The 16,156-nt window shown below is 41.9% G+C and overlaps 1 protein-coding gene across 1 annotated transcript; it reads right to left on the minus strand.

The window, feature by feature from the left end:
- Positions 1-8,996: 8,996 nt before the first annotated feature.
- LOC143735519 (SLAM family member 5-like) lies at positions 8,997-16,063 on the minus strand. The gene is made up of 5 exons (XM_077225707.1): positions 16,056-16,063; positions 15,158-15,222; positions 14,623-14,940; positions 9,294-9,578; positions 8,997-9,200 (listed from the first exon to the last, which is right to left on the minus strand). Exons 1-5 carry the CDS (start codon positions 16,061-16,063, stop codon positions 9,046-9,048), a joined length of 831 nt encoding a protein of 276 aa, XP_077081822.1. The 3' UTR covers positions 8,997-9,045.
- Positions 16,064-16,156: the final 93 nt, after the last annotated feature.

Below are 16,156 nucleotides of genomic sequence, written 5' to 3' on the forward strand. Positions count from 1 at the left end.
AAGCGCAAAAATACTGCTATGTAAATATATAACCTGCTTGTTCTGCGTTTCTGTGAATCGGTGTGAATGAGCTGCTCCGCTTTGTCTACTACATACTCAAGTAACTTACGCGTGGTGTTTTCAGCGTCTCACAAACAATTTGAGTACATGATGAATACATGAACATTTCCAGAGCTGCTCTGAGAGAACGCCTAATGAGCATTTTCATCATTTTATTTGAGAAAAACCAGTGTCAAATAGGCTTACACTTTGAAACAGGTCTTCACTACAACCCGTTTAACTAGGAGCAATTATGACAGAAATATATTACTAGTGTAGGCATACAATAGAACGTACTTATCAAAATAATAATAATAACAACAACAATAATAATACAATTTATTTAAACATTAATTAAGGCATATATTTTTTGTCCATGGTTTAATTTAGTAAATCTGTTTTTTGCAGCTCTTCCCCAAAAAATAAAAGGACACAAGTTTAAATTTTCATTTGATTGCCACCGTTTTTGATAATATATTTGGATTAAATCATAAAAAGAAACATACATTTTCTGAATAAAATACATTTCATAGGACTATATTATTCTTAAAAAACTTAATAAATTATTAATGTTAAAAATGAGTTGTTAATCTAATTCATTATCAATTATTGAATTTAATTAATTAGACATGTTCTATTGAAATTTTAATAAACAAAACAAACAAATGGTTTCAAGTTTGTTATAATAAAAGCATTTGTTCAACCCCAAAAAAACCTGTTTTCTTTAATTTAACTGTCATTTTAACTGATGATAATAATAATAATAACCATAATTTAATAATACCGTTTATTTAATAATTGATTAATACTGTAAACTGTGATATTTTCTGAGACGTTATCATACTGTAATCTCATACCATTACAACCCTACACGGGAGAATCCCCCCACCCACTGTTCACCCACCCCCCACTGTTAAAAAAGTAACTCAGTAACTTTTACTTGAGTAAATTTTAAATAAGCTACTTTTTACTTTTACTTGAGTAGATTTTTAGACCGGTAATTTTACTTGTACTTAAGTAAAATTTCATTGAAGTAGTAGTACTTTTACTTGAGTAGAATATTTTATTACTCTTTCCACCTCTGGTCATATGAATATAATTTCATGGTTTTTATTTTTTTTAACGCCAAAAGATCGCGTAGCTCACGTTTACAAGCCAGCGTCATTATAGTAGCCTATTGGCTACTGTTTTACATAATGGATATGCTAATTCAATTCAATGTTTGTGTGGTAGGTAATAGCCATATATCGTCTGTTGTGAATCACCAGACTCAGAGAGATCCATTTGCAGCTTAAAGTTTAATAACAGATTAGTCAGACAGGCAGGGGTCAAAGACAGCAAACACAGCACTGGAGACAAGGCTTAATCGAGGTCGAATTACCAGGCAGAAGATCAGGGCAGGCAGAAAACAGGCAGAGTCCGTGAACCAGGCAGTGGTAACGTGGGCAGGCAGCAGGCAAGGAGAAATCCAAGACAAAAGGGGCCGATAAACAGTCAGGCAGTCACTGGGTAATAATGCTCGGTAGTGTTCACAAAAGCAAAACAAAACTTCGCACTGAGAGCTGTGCATGGTGCAGTTAAATAGCCCGGTAGATGGGCTGCAGCTGGGCATGGTGATCAGAGTCAGTGATTAGGCTTATGGGAAATGTAGTGCGAGTATGAGAGTCAATATTCGGGTGAGGGCTCCCTCTGCTGGCCAGGGAGGGAGGTTGCGGAGTCCGGGATTGTGACAGAGCCCCCTCCCTGCGAGCGACTCCTGGCGTGAGGCGCCTGACGACGTCGGGGTCTTCCACGTGGTCGTGGAGCCGGTTTGGTGGGATGGGCCTGGTGGAAGTCTGTAATCAGGCTGGGGTCCAGGATGTCTGTGGCGTCTACCCACGAACGTTCCTCAGGGCCATATCCTTCCCAATGAACCAGGTACTGCAGGGAACTGCCCCGACGTCTGGAATCCACGAGCTCCTGAACTTGATAGACCTCATCGCCCTCCACTTGGATGGGCTGGGGGCTCTGGTCTCGGGATCTCCCCTCCTCCCTCTCGTTGGGCCCATCAGCGGGTTTGAGTAGAGATACATGGAAGGTAGGAGCGAGACGATAGTGATTAGGCAAGTCGAGACGGAAAGAGACTGGTGTGATCTGCTGTGTGATCTTAAATGGACCCACATACCTGGGACTGAGTTTTTTGCAGGGGAGTCGCAGGCGGAGATCTCGGGTCGACAGCCAGACCCACTGGCCCGGGTGGTATTCCGGCCCCGGCCGACGACGACGGTTAGCCTGTTCCCTCTGACGGCGAACCGCTCGTTGGAGATGGGTATGGGCTTGGTTCCAGGTCTCCTCGCTGCGCTGTAGCCAATCGTTCACGGCTGGAACATTTGTGGGTTCTCCTGACCACGGGAAGAGTGGTGGTTGAAAACCCAGGACACACTGAAAGGGTGTAAGGCCGGAGGAGTGCTTCCGGATAGAATTTTGGGCGTACTCTGCCCAGAACAGGTAACGACTCCAATCCTGTTGGTGCTGATGGCAATAGGAGCGCAGGAATCGGATTACCTCCTGGTTCATGCGTTCGGCCTGCCCGTTGGATTGAGGATGATACCCAGACGTTAGACTGATGTTGACCTGAAGGGTCGTGAAGAAGGCTGACCAAACTTGAGATGTGAACTGGGGTCCTCGATCGGAGACTATGTCTTCTGGCAGGCCGTAGAATCGGAACACTTGATTGCAGAGGTGTTCGGCGGTCTGCAGCGCTGTGGGGAGTTTTGCGAGGGGAATTAGGCGACAGGCCTTAGAGAACCGGTCGATAACGGTGAGGATGGTGGTGTGACCTTCGGAAACAGGGAGATCGGTAATGAAGTCGATGGCAATGTGCGACCATGGGCGCTGTGGAATGGGAAGCGGTTGTAACAGACCGGCAGGTAGTTGACGTGACGACTTCTGGGTATTACAGATCCTGCAGCGTTGGACGTGGGTTGTGGTATCGGAGGCTAAGGAGGGCCACCAATAACGGTTTTGGAGTAGCTGGATGGTGGCCGTGATTCCTGGATGCCCCGAGCTAGGTAGAGCATGAACGAGTTCCAGGACCTGGTTCCGGAGGGACTCGGGGACAAAGACTTGGTTGGGCGGACAGCCAGATGGGATATCAGCACGGGAGTTGATCTGTTCAATCTAGGTCTCAATGTCCCACTGGATGGGAGCGACAATGAGGTTGGGAGCCAGTACTGTCTTGGGGTCTTGTGGTGTGAATTCTAGGTCGTCTTGGCGTGACAAGGCATCTGCCTTGGTATTCTTGGAGCCTGGACGATAAGTGACAGTGAAGTGGAAACGGGTGAAGAAGAGCGACCAACGAGCTTGCCTAGGATTTAGCCTCTTAGCGGTACGTAGATACTCCGGGTTCTTATGGTCGGTGAGAACGATGAACGGATGGACAGCACCCTCGAGCCAATGCCGCCACTCTTCGAAGGCTGCCTTCATGGCCAGGAGTTCCCGATCACCCACATCATAATTTCTTTCGGCGGCATTCAACTTACGGGAGTAGTATGCACAGGGGTGCAACTTGGGTGGCGAACCTTGGCATTGTGAAAGGATGGCCCCTAGAGCGGTGTTTGAGGCGTCCACCTCGACTATGAACGGTAGACCGGGGTCAGGATGGTGCAGGATGGGTGCTGTGGTAAAGCGTTGTTTGAGCTGGTTAAATGCCTGGGTGGCAGGCTCATTCCACGGAAGACGATGTGTTCCTTTCTTCACCAGAGAGGTGAGTGGATTTGCCACGGCACTGAAGTTCCTTATGAACCGTCGGTAGAAGTTGGCAAACCCTAGAAAGCGTTGCAGCTCTTTCAGGGTTGCGGGTCGTGGCCAATCACGGACTGCCCTGACCTTGCCCTCGTCCATAGCAACTCCGTCCGGGCTGATGACATACCCCAAGAACGAAACGGAGGTCTGGTGGAACTCACACTTCTCCAGTTTGGCGTACAGATGGTGGTGAATGAGTCTCTGAAGGACGGCCCGAACGTGCTGCACATGGTTTGTGAAGGTGTCAGAGTAAATCAGGATGTCATCGATATACATTATTACTGTACGGTGGAGCATGTCTCTGAAGACGTTGTTGATGAATGACTGGAAGACGGACGGACTGTTCGCCAGGCCAAACGGCATGACCAAGTACTCGTAGTGCCCTGTGTTGGTTGAGAAGGCCGTCTTCCACTCGTCCCCCTCCGTGATGCGGATGAGATTGTACGCACAACGTAGATCGAGCTTGGTGTAGTACTTGGCCGTACGGAGTAATTCCAAGGCGGCTGGTACCAGCGGGAGCGGATAGCGAAACTTTACAGTGATGTCATTCAGGGCACGGTAGTCAATGCAGGGTCGGAGGCCTCCATCCTTCTTCTGGACAAAGAAGAAACCGGCGGATGCCGGAGACGTGGAAGATCGAATGAAGCCCTTTGCAAGCTCCTCCTCAATGTATCTCCTCATAGCTTCGGACTCTGGTTGGGAGAGAGGAAAGATACGACCCTTGGGAGGTACGGATCCGGGTAGCAGATCGATGGCACAGTCACTGTCACGATGAGGTGGGAGCTGTGAGGCTCCTGCTTTACTAAAGGCCTCTGCCAGATCGTGGTATTCGGAAGGGAGGTCGTTCAGGTTAGCCCTCTCCACGGGCACAGAGATGACTTGGATGGAAGAAGGAGCAACAGGAGCGAGGCACTTAGAGTGACAGTGTGCGCCCCAACGGACAATCTGGTTGGTTCTCCAATGGATCTGAGGATTGTGTTTACGGAGCCATGGCAGGCCTAGGATCACAGGGGTGCGAGGACCGTGGAAGACATAGAACTGAATAACCTCGAAGTGGAGCGCCCCTGTCTGCAGCTGGAGCTCTTGGGTGAGATGGGAAATGTGACCGGAGCCTAATGGCCTTCCGTCGATGGCTTCGACTGCAAGAGAAGAAGGGCAACGGATTAGTGGAACGTTGTGTTGTCGGGCAAAATCTGCAGAAATAAAGTTCCCGGCGGCACCAGAGTCTACCAGAGCTCTGGTGGGAACCCGCTTGCCGTTCGTCATGATCACAATGGGCACAAACACAGACGAGGTGGGGTGTAGTGCTTCGAGGTCTGGACTCACCGGTCGAGAAGCGGTGGAACGAGGTCTGGATGGACAGGAGATGCGGAGGTGACCAGCCTCGCCACAGTATAGACACAGGTGAAGCCGGACTCTTCGGTCTCTCTCCTCCGTGGGCAGATGGTAGGCGTTGATCTGCATAGGTTCGGGTTCATCAGCGCGAACGGGGGTCGCGGCCCGAGTGGCTTGAACAGTGCGATGAGCAGGGATGGCGCGGTGACTCGCTCTGCGAGATCGCATGAGATTGTCGATCTGGATCGTGAGATTTATGAACTGGTCGAGGTTCCTGCCCTCATCACGACAGGCTAATTCAGACTGCAGATCATGGTTCAGGCCTCTTCTGAAGATTACCTTGAGCGTGTCGTCATTCCAGGAAGTTTGTGCGGCCAGGGTGCGATGCGTGAGAGCATATTCGGCAGCGGTTAATTTTCCCTGCATGAGCTCCAGTAAGCGATCGCCCGCGCTCTTTCCCTCCCTGGAGTGCTCGAAGACCTCCCTGAGGCGTTGAAGAAACACTGGAAAGGACGGAAATGCTGAACCATCGACTCTCCATACGGCCGTCATCCATTCCAACGCCCTCCCCGTCAGTAACGAACACATGAAGGCAATCTTCCCTGCATCGTTCGAATACAGCGCTGGTTGTTGCTCGATGTACAGTGAGCATTGGAGAATAAAGCCCTTACATTTGTCGGGATCCCCGTCAAACTTTTCTGGGAGCGCTAGACGAGGAGTCGCGGTGGGCGGGGCCAGTGCGGGGCTGACAGCAGCGGCAACGGCTTGTGTGGGTGGTGGCACTGGTGACGAGGCTTGGAGGCCTCGAACAGCTTTGACCAGCTCATCCATCAGTGAGGTGAGATGACTTAGCTGATGATGGTGGGCAGCGATTTGGTCAGCTTGGGCTGAATAGGCGGCAGACAAGGTTGACATTGCTGCTGGATCTGGTTGTGGCGAAGTTTTCTGTTGTGAATCACCAGACTCAGAGAGATCCATTTGCAGCGTAAAGTTTAATAACAGATTAGTCAGACAGGCAGGGGTCAAAGACAGCAAACACAGCACTGGAGACAAGGCTTAATCGAGGTCGAATTACCAGGCAGAAGATCAGGGCAGGCAGAAAACAGGCAGAGTCCGTGAACCAGGCAGTGGTAACGTGGGCAGGCAGCAGGCAAGGAGAAATCCAAGACAAAAGGGGTCGATAAACAGTCAGGCAGTCACTGGGTAATAATGCTCGGTAGTGTTCACAAAAGCAAAACAAAACTTCGCACTGAGAGCTGTGCATGGTGCAGTTAAATAGCCCGGTAGATGGGCTGCAGTTGGGCATGGTGATCAGAGTCAGTGATTAGGCTTATGGGAAATGTAGTGCGAGTATGAGAGTCAATATTCGGGTGAGGGCTCCCTCTGCTGGCCAGGGAGGGAGGTTGCGGAGTCCGGGATTGTGACAGAGTCAATATTATAATATCAAGCTACCAGATGAATCTGCAAATTTGAAAAATCGATTTGCATTATAGCCTGAGGCAAGACACTTTCACCAGAAAAATAAATAAACAAACATGACTATCATGAAGATAAATGGAGGACCAGATAGATTCCGTAACATGGCCAGGCAGACAACAAATTCGAAAAAATAGAGATAGTATGCAAGCAATATATTTACTAGTCCAAAAGCATGACGGCCAGGCTCAGCATCGGTCGGGCTCCGAAGTGGGTGGTGGTGGGGGAAGTGAGGTATGCTGTAAAAGAGTCGAATTTTGTAGTTTTTTTTGTGCTCCGGTTACTACCCGAAACCCGAAGTTACATAGTGCCAGTAAAAGCGATACAGACCACGTCAGGCTATGGCAGACGTGTCATTTAATCTATTGTAAGTCGATGTACCATCTCAAGGGTCTTGGAAATATATTATGAAGGTTGAAAAACTACATAGTGTTCATTTAAAAGTGAGTGAATATTTGATTATTCTTTTTTAACTCTTTAATTATGTTTTACCCGCTCAGATTAGGAAGCTATATCGCTCAGAGGTCCTCGCGTCTTCCACGGGTCTCACGGTCACAATCTCGCCAGTTTTGGTCATCAAACAGAGGTAATTGCTATATACCTGAGATCGGTCGCATTCACGCTTACATGGACAAAATGTCACAGTTCTGTCACTCTTGTCTGGGTTTTCTCTTGGTTTAGTGACAGAGCTGTGACACTCCCGATTTGTCATGTTTTTGTGTTTAGTCTGGTCTGTTGTGTTGTGAGCACATGGCTGTCATGTTATTTCCTTGTGCCATGTGTGTCATTGTCAAAACCCCGCCCGTCTTGTTATCTCGTTATTGTTTAATTTTCCCCTCCTGCCTGCCCCGTTACCCTTTTATGTTTGTTCCCCTATTTAATCTCCCTGTGTTTGCAGTCCTGTGCTGGTTCGTTGTCCATGTTATCCATGTTCCTAGTGTTTCCAGATCCTGCCTGTTATCATTCTCGTTTTCCCCCACGAGGGAGTTTTATTTGTAGTTTGTGTTTGTTTGTTTTGCTTAAAGGGCACCTATTATGCAAAATTCACTTTTACATGGTGTTTGAACATAAATGTGTGTTGGCAGTGTGTGAGCAAAACCACCCGAGAATGATAAAAATCCACCCAGTGTTTTTTTTTACAATTCAATAAATCATAAGCACTGTCTCAGAACGAGATACAGATATGTAGCAGTGATCCAGCTCTCAGATTTAATGAAAAATATCTTAATTTGTGTTCCGAAGATGAACAAAGGTCTTACGGGGTTGGTACAGCATGGGGGTGAGTAATTAATGACTTAATTTTCATTTTTGGGTGAACTAACCCTTTAACGACGGAAATAAGCGCAGTTACAATAGCTTAATATGTGGGAGAGCGTTGCTATGTAGAGTGACAATATTGTATTGCAATAGGTAGCACTTCAAAGTCAATACCAAATCAAAACTAGTTAGCACATTATTTGTTATTGAAAAGTTTTAATGACAAAATATGGTTATGGTTACACTTAGTCGCACACCTATTACAAAATAGATGTATGAGATGATAACTTATATCATTAATTGTACCCAGCATACATGTAAAATGTTACCTGAGTGAGAGAGAGAGAGAGAGAGAGAGAGAGAGAGAGAGAGAGAGAGAGAGAGAGAGAGAGAGAGAACGAAAAGAGGAGGTAAAAAGAGAGAACCCCAAGAAAGGTACCCAGAGAATGAAAGGAGAGCCTGAGCCTAAAAAAGAGACAGATCAACTGTTACAATCTTACATTTACATTTATCTGACGCTTTTATCCAAAGCGACCTACAATTTTGCTATATATGTCAGAGGTCGCACGTCTCTGGAGCAACTAGGGGTTAAGTGTCTTGCTCAGGGACACATTGCTGTCTCACAGTGGATTCAAACCCGAATCTCTCACACCAAATGCAAGTGTCTTATCCACTGCGCCATCACCACCCCATCTTCTTTTATCCTTTCCCTGACCATGTGACTAAAACCCAATAATACTTTTAATAATAATCAGATAATTACAACTTCCCCCATTGTACTAAAGGTGTGACAATTAATAGACCCCCGTAGTGCACACATCTTGGCCTACAGGCCTTGATCACTATCAGCCCCTCTGTGCCTTTAGGAACTCCAAATGGTCATTGGGGAAAGAGGGGGTGGAAAACAGTGAAGCAAATGTCTTTGTTCACTTGAAATATCTTGGATTATTTTCAATCCTACACGAACATAATAGAAGTGAAAAAATAAAAACTAAAATATACACTGTATTTTTTTATAGGAGCATTTACAGATGATAAAATGTATTCATAATCACTTAAATTACATTAATTCATGAATGCAACTTCCTCAAAGGATTTCTTTTAATATATTGCCTACAGTCATTTAAGAACATCTCCACTTTCCTGAGTATCTGATTAATCAGAGTTTGATGGCGTTTGCTCTCTCTTCTTCTGTTGAAGACTTCTGGATCTGACGTCATAAACCAGAACAGCAACAGTAGCCACGCCCACCAGAGCAGAGAGAGCCAATCGGATCACAGCTTCAGTAAAACCGCAGCAGTGGATATAGTCTTCAGAGAGAAGAAATAAAGAACTTTTCTTTAATAACAGAAATATGATTCACTTAGTTTGTAGAAAAAAAATATATACGTCAGCTGACAAACCTGAACATGTCTTGCAGAGTTGAGTGATGTCCAGATGTGTGGTCTGGTTGCTGATGGGATTGTTCAGCACACAGCTGTAGGTGTTTTTATCCTGATATTCCACCTCCAGAGGTAGAGAGAGACTGATGCTGAGATCACACACACTGATGCTGGATAATACACTCATTCCTGCATACCAGGAGAGAGTCACATCACTCACATTCAACACTGAACACACCAGTGAACAATTCTGGTACAGTCTGAGAACGGAACAGTCTCTACTGATGACAGGAACTGGCAGACGAGCTGGAAAATATTGGAGAATAAATTAAATTCAGTAAATAAGAGTTCTGTGATATTTGTTTTTGCTGAACATTGATTTCAAATGTCTATTATTAAAGAATTGCAAGAATGCAACAATGCTCAAACGAATCTGTGTATAATGACAGAATAACTAAGTTGTTATATAGGTGACTGTAGGGGGCTAAACGGAACTACTATTTAACCCTTTATGTGCCCCCTCTTTTTGGACTCTCTTGACGCTCTTGGCTCTCTGAGCCCCCGTTGACTTTTTCTTGGTCCTTCCTGAGAAATCCTGATGTGAAGATGATGCTAAACTAAGTGTTCTAAGGACCCCCAAGCTTATGCCAGGCTGCGGCCTTGTCTTTCCATTCACCAAAGATCCTCTGACTCCAACTGGTTCTCTCTCTCATCAAGACAACATCAGCAAAGATCAACTGGAGCCTCAACAAATTGCATCAGGACAGTTTAATTCAAATGGGCGAGACATGCAAGTATCAAACTTAGTCTCATTATTCGATACATTAAGTATCCTTACGCCTTTTAAAGAAGGGTGTGTTAGAACTAAACTGATGGTTTGCTCAAGGCTGTTGATCTGCTGAATTTCAAACAATGCTATAACTTCTTGCTTTCCTGTATTCTGCTTCGGCTCTCTTTCCCTTGGGAAACTGTATGCATGTATGTATGTGTATGTTAGAGTAGTTTAAATGTTTAGTCTAGTTAATAAAGTCTTGTTCATATCACAGGTAAAGTTGTCCGTGTCTCAAGGTCATATCTGGAAGTCAATAATCATATCGATCTTGACTATTTGCTCTAGAAGTACTTCGTAAGAAAAACATTTCCCATGCCCCGGAAGTGTACATTTCTATTAATTCATTAATAACCAATATTGAAGGTTCACAGAATGAACTGAGTAATTGGTTTTAATGTTAATGTAGCTACATCAAGTTAACCCGATTAACTGACACAAATATTCATAATCAATTATAACAAGTTATGATTGGTTATTAATATTTCATAGAGCTAATTCGCTACAGTAGGTTGCATGAAAATGGTGAAAGCACACCACTTTAAAGGAACACTGCACTTTTTTTGGAAATAGGCTCATTTTCCAACTCCCCTAGAGTTAAACAGTTGAGTTTTACCGTTTTACCGATCTCTGGGTCTGGCGGTAGCACTTTTAGCATAGCTTAGCATAGATCATTGAATCTAATTAGGCCGTTAGCATCTCTCTCAAAAAAATGACCAAAGAGTTTAGATATTTTTCCTATTTAAAACTTGACTCTTCTGTACTTACATCGTGTACTAAGACCAACGTAAAATTAAAAGTTGTGATTTTCTAGGCCAATATGCCTAGGAACTATACTCTCATTCTTGCTTAATATTCAAAGAAATATCGAAACTCTTTGGTCATTTTTTTAGAGAGATGCTAACGGTGCGGACAGCTGATTTTTCTAATAAGGAATCTTCTAATCCAAAAAAATGTACATTTGACATTGGAAAGCTCCAATCCTCCAATGGATAATTGGGGCATTTCACAGACTGATACTCTGTAACTGCAGTATGCAGTAACCTAACCACATGCAAAAGTTTAGGTGAAATATAATTAATAACCCAGACATAAACTTTAGAATACACTCCAACGATGTCAATAAATTCAGTATAGGAATAAAAGCTGCCATGTTTCTTTAAAATCCCAAACAAAAATTACACCTTTGTCAACCCAATTCTTAATAAAGATTATTATTTAGTTTCCACGCAGGACATTCTGATTGTTCCATATAATACACCTATGAGGGGGAAAATTGTGGCCAAAGGCAAGCTTACAGGCCTCCAAGGCTTGCTTATGAAAATTTGCAACCTTAACCGGTGTTTGTTGCATTTAAAATCGCAAGACAATAAAAAATGTAATCCCCCACATCTTTCAAAGATGAATTTGAGTATGTAAAAGCATAAAAAAAATTAGGATCAGCATTCAGGCAGCATTTAATCCAGCTGATCTTGAAAACCTAATTGAGAATACTGAAGTCCAAAGCATTCACACCTCCCTCCAAAGTATTTCTGATTAGTCTTCCTTTTAACATATTGTCAAGTAACAGTTGACAATCACAGTAACAGTTGACTCACGTAACATACTAAGTTGACATTGACAGTAACAGTTGACAATGACAGTTGACAATCACAATAACAGTTTATGACAACAAGTTTTATTTTTCCACAAGAATTTAAATAGTATGTATAAAACTAGTCGATAGATAGTGAAGTGGTTTTCAATCTTTGTGGAAATAACTTCGCAGAGATCTTTGATGCCAGAAATAATTAGACTTTATTTTCGAACGCCATTCCGTTCCATAGAACGGCGCTCTAACGCTCTGGCCCTCCGGCCTCCCAGCGCGCTCCCGAGTAGATTTTTGTTCAGAGTTATATACATACATCTTCTTCCAAAGAAGGTAACACACCCTATAGATAGTTTTGGGTAAATATCTCATACCATGTGACTTCTCAGAATAGAATTGACATTCAGGGTCTTTTTACAGAAGGTCTTGCAGCTTTCAAAGTCACCTAGACAGAGAGGAAACTCATACAAGAAATAATTGTGTATTCTTACATAGCTAAATTACTTAGTTTCTAAATAATAAAATCTTCAACAATAGCAGGTTTTTCGGGTTGATATATAAGGACAAAGCTGATTCACCATTCACCATTCACCAAAGATACATTGCTGTTAAAATTTTTGCAACAAGTCTAAATAAAGGAAGAGACAAAACCAAATCTACACAAAGATGCAAACATAAACTCATGCTCAACCATATCAAAGGCCTTATAAAAGTCTAAAAATAAAATGATTGCATTATCGTTGATCAATTCCTTATAATCTAAAATATCTAAAACAAGCCGAATATTATTTGCTATATGCCTTACCTTTCATAAAGCCAGATTGGGAAACTGAGACAAGTTCTTCTAAGCATGGCTTTTAATCTATTTGCGTGAAGGAAAGCTAACACTTAATAATCGGAATTAAGAAAAGTAATTGGGCGCCAATTATCTAAATATGAAGAATCTTTGTTAGGTTTTGGGATTCAAGTCATCAAGCCCTGCTTCATGGACTAAGTCAATTCACCTTTCACACAGTCTTTAAAAACTTCCTATAAACTTCCTATAAAGAATTCAAAAGGCAGTCCATCTGGACTTTCTGCATAATCACATCCAACTCTTCCAAAGTCAAATCAATCTCACAAGACGACCGATTTCCATCACTTAAAATAAGTGTGAATGCTTGAACCCTCTCAAAAAAGCAAACAGCAAACTGTCTGTGATTTAAATGAAGAAGAATAGAGCCGTGAATTAAAACTGGAAACAAAATTATAGTGTAGGGGAAATCTATCCAGACATAGTTCAGGAGCTTCATTAAAATAACTATACTGCAGCAGATGGATAGGCTATTTACATTTTGAATCAAGAATTTCAGAAGACAGATCCTGAAAAAGTAAGCTATTTTGTGTATGATTATTAAAATAACCATAACCAAGATAAAGAAAAAAAAAACCCCAGAAGAATGACAGCAATCCATCTACCATCGGCAGAAGAAAAAGACTGCAGAATGGAGACGCTAAAATTACGATCAAATAAAATCAAAACTCCAGCGAGTGAGTGATTCTAGTACCACGACAAAATAAGACCTTACCTCCCCATTATTGCGCTGAAAGGTTTCATCTTTAAAACATGAATGTGTTTCTTGAAAAAGATAAACATATTTTTTCTGTGCCCAAAAAATAAATAAATAAAGCCTTCCAAGTAAAGTGCAAAACTTGAAACTTATCCATACCCCTCTATAATGGTTTAGGCTATATCTGTTGTCTCCCCTCCTTTAGCTTACCTATAAAATGCAGATTGCATAGCTTTTTGCCAATGTCAGTACAATTATTTCGCAAATCAAAAGTTCTTCAGTCAAAATGGCAGTGAACACCCCTGGCATAAAGCGTTTAACCTCCAGCGTCCTACAAAAATCAGACATTGTCCACAGAAATCCTTCTTCCATTCATTCATAGCAATTGGACCCCTGAAGCCAGCACAGTGACTCTCCTTTCCGGCTTTCTCCACCAAAGGCCATAGCTTGTTCCAGGCTTCCTTCGTCCATAGGAATCCAGTTTTGCACAAAATTCAGGGAAAGCTGAGAAAACGTCACCTACACCAAAGCCATCTTGACAACGCCCTTCTCAAACAAGCCTATTGATAGGCGCAGAAAGGATCGCGGCACTGTCGCTTCTGCTCTGTTCCTGTGATGCGCTGCCGCGCCGCCTCTGCATGCGCTTGTGAATAGTCTAATCTGGTTGACTCACTAGCTGTGTCCCAGTGTGAAGGCTGCATCCTACGAAGGCCGTGGACTTCGAAGGATGCAGCCTTCACATTGGGACACAGCCACAATCTTCGTCCATCTCTGCTGAGCAATTGGTAAATTTCTGAGATTTCAAAGACCATAGCATGAAATAGGCCTACACCAGGCACATTCAGAAGGCGCGAGATTTCCTCATGATACAGTTAGGTTACGTCCTAAGAAAACAACTTTTGTTATCTTTAGATCACGAGAAAAAAAAGAAAAGAAAAAATAATCCATGGCCTCTGAAAAAATTTGTTTAAAAAATTTGTTTAATGGCATCTTTTTGCCATGTATTATGAAAGCCAGACTACCAATACTAGGCCTACTTTTGTCTCTACTTATACTTACTGTAAGTTTTTGCCTCATTTTTAGCCATTCAACATTACAGTATCATATTATTTTTGTTATTTTTGACCTACGTAATGTAAACAGTGCTGTTTTTCAGGTAGGTATAACAGTAATATTCAGGTAGGAAATATACAGAAACTGAATAAAGTAATTAAATATAAAACAGCGCAGCCTTCTCTGTATAAATTAGAATAAAATATATTAATAATAATATAATACAACATTCATAACACACACATACATATATATATATATATATATATATATATATATATATATATATACAACGTATACAGTATATAAACAGGGTAATTCTCTACTCACCATAGACGGTAAGATTGAATGTGTAGAGCGGTGTCTTTGATCTGCTGCTGATTACTCTATAAAGTCCAGAGTCTGTGGTTCTGATGTTCATGATGGTCAGAGATCCAGTCTTCTCATCCAGCTTCAGTCTGTCTCTGAATCTCTCATCAGGAAAATCTGTCTTGTTGTTGTTTTCTTTGATTTTAGCTATGAGATTGTTGTTCTGTACAGTTCTCCAGGTTATCATATCATCTGTCTGTATTTCAGTATCAGAGTTTAGAGTGACAGATTCTCCCTCAGTCACTGATACTGACTTCACTTCATCAACACCAAACACTCCTGAACAACAAACAGAAATATTCACTCAGAATTTGGAGGTTTAACAGATTTTTTTCATTTTGAAACAATTTTCTTAATTCTGCATAGTAGTAGTTGAGTAGGTTTATTCTGATACATTTTAAAAATATTATATATTAAATACGCAAAATGAATAATGTGCAGAATAATGTGCAGGCAAACAAACGATAAAGAGAACTGAAGGCATAAAAATACTTACCAGCCAGACTCCAGGAGAACAAACAGAAGAAACTAAACAAATCAAACATTTTCTTCAGTATAGTTCTTTTAATGGTTTTACACAACAGAAATGATAATAATCAGTCCTGGCACTCTTGAAAAAGTCAAACGTGTTGCCGGTCTGTTGTAAAGTGGTTTAGTGAAACTGCAGTCAGTGTGAATAAACTCCTCCAGTAGCACCGCCCTCACAGACGGACATTTTTCAGTAATTATTTAAGAACAGTTGATACTGATTTATGTCCTGCCGACTTTTAAATAATTTTACATCATTTTCTTTCTCAAAATGGAATTAATCTATTATTTCATTCATTCTCTTGTTTCTTGCTTGAAACATTAAATTAAATTTATGGGGGCAAAAATCCCCAAAAAATGAGTTTTATGATTTTATGCTGATTAAAAGAAAAGCACTATTTTGTCTGATTATCAGCATGATTGTAAATTTTACGTGATTTTGATTTTATAACAGATTGATAAGTTAATAGTAGCCTTAATCAAACTTTGTAGACACATATTGTCTGTTTTTACTCCTTCAATGAAAATAGCTCAAAACAAGCAACAGCAGAACCACAGCAAATGCTATTCCACACAAACTTTATTTCTGAAAATCAGTTTTCATCAAAGGGGAAGCTTAAACGTCTCCTTGCACTTTTCCAACAAAATTAAAGCACTATGGATTAACTTTCAAAAGCAAAATGAATTATTTATAATTTATATATATATATATATATATATATATATATATATATATATATATATATATATATATATATAGTTTTTTTATGAGTTCTCTGTTCTTCACATTCTTCTTATTGTAGATCAAACAGTGTCATTGAGAAGTCATAAATACTTTCTGAAGGGAGGAGTTTATTCACACTGACAGTTCCATTAAACCTCTTCACTAGTCCAGCAGCTTCATTCGCTTTGTTACAAAGCGTTCAACATTTTTAAGACCCGTGTCAGTACCCGGTTATTCTGTGAA

Source organism: Siphateles boraxobius, unplaced genomic scaffold (genome assembly GCF_051911475.1).
Source record: "Siphateles boraxobius isolate OS27281-9 unplaced genomic scaffold, OSU_SipBor_1 13, whole genome shotgun sequence".
Lineage (NCBI taxonomy): Eukaryota > Metazoa > Chordata > Actinopteri > Cypriniformes > Leuciscidae > Siphateles > Siphateles boraxobius.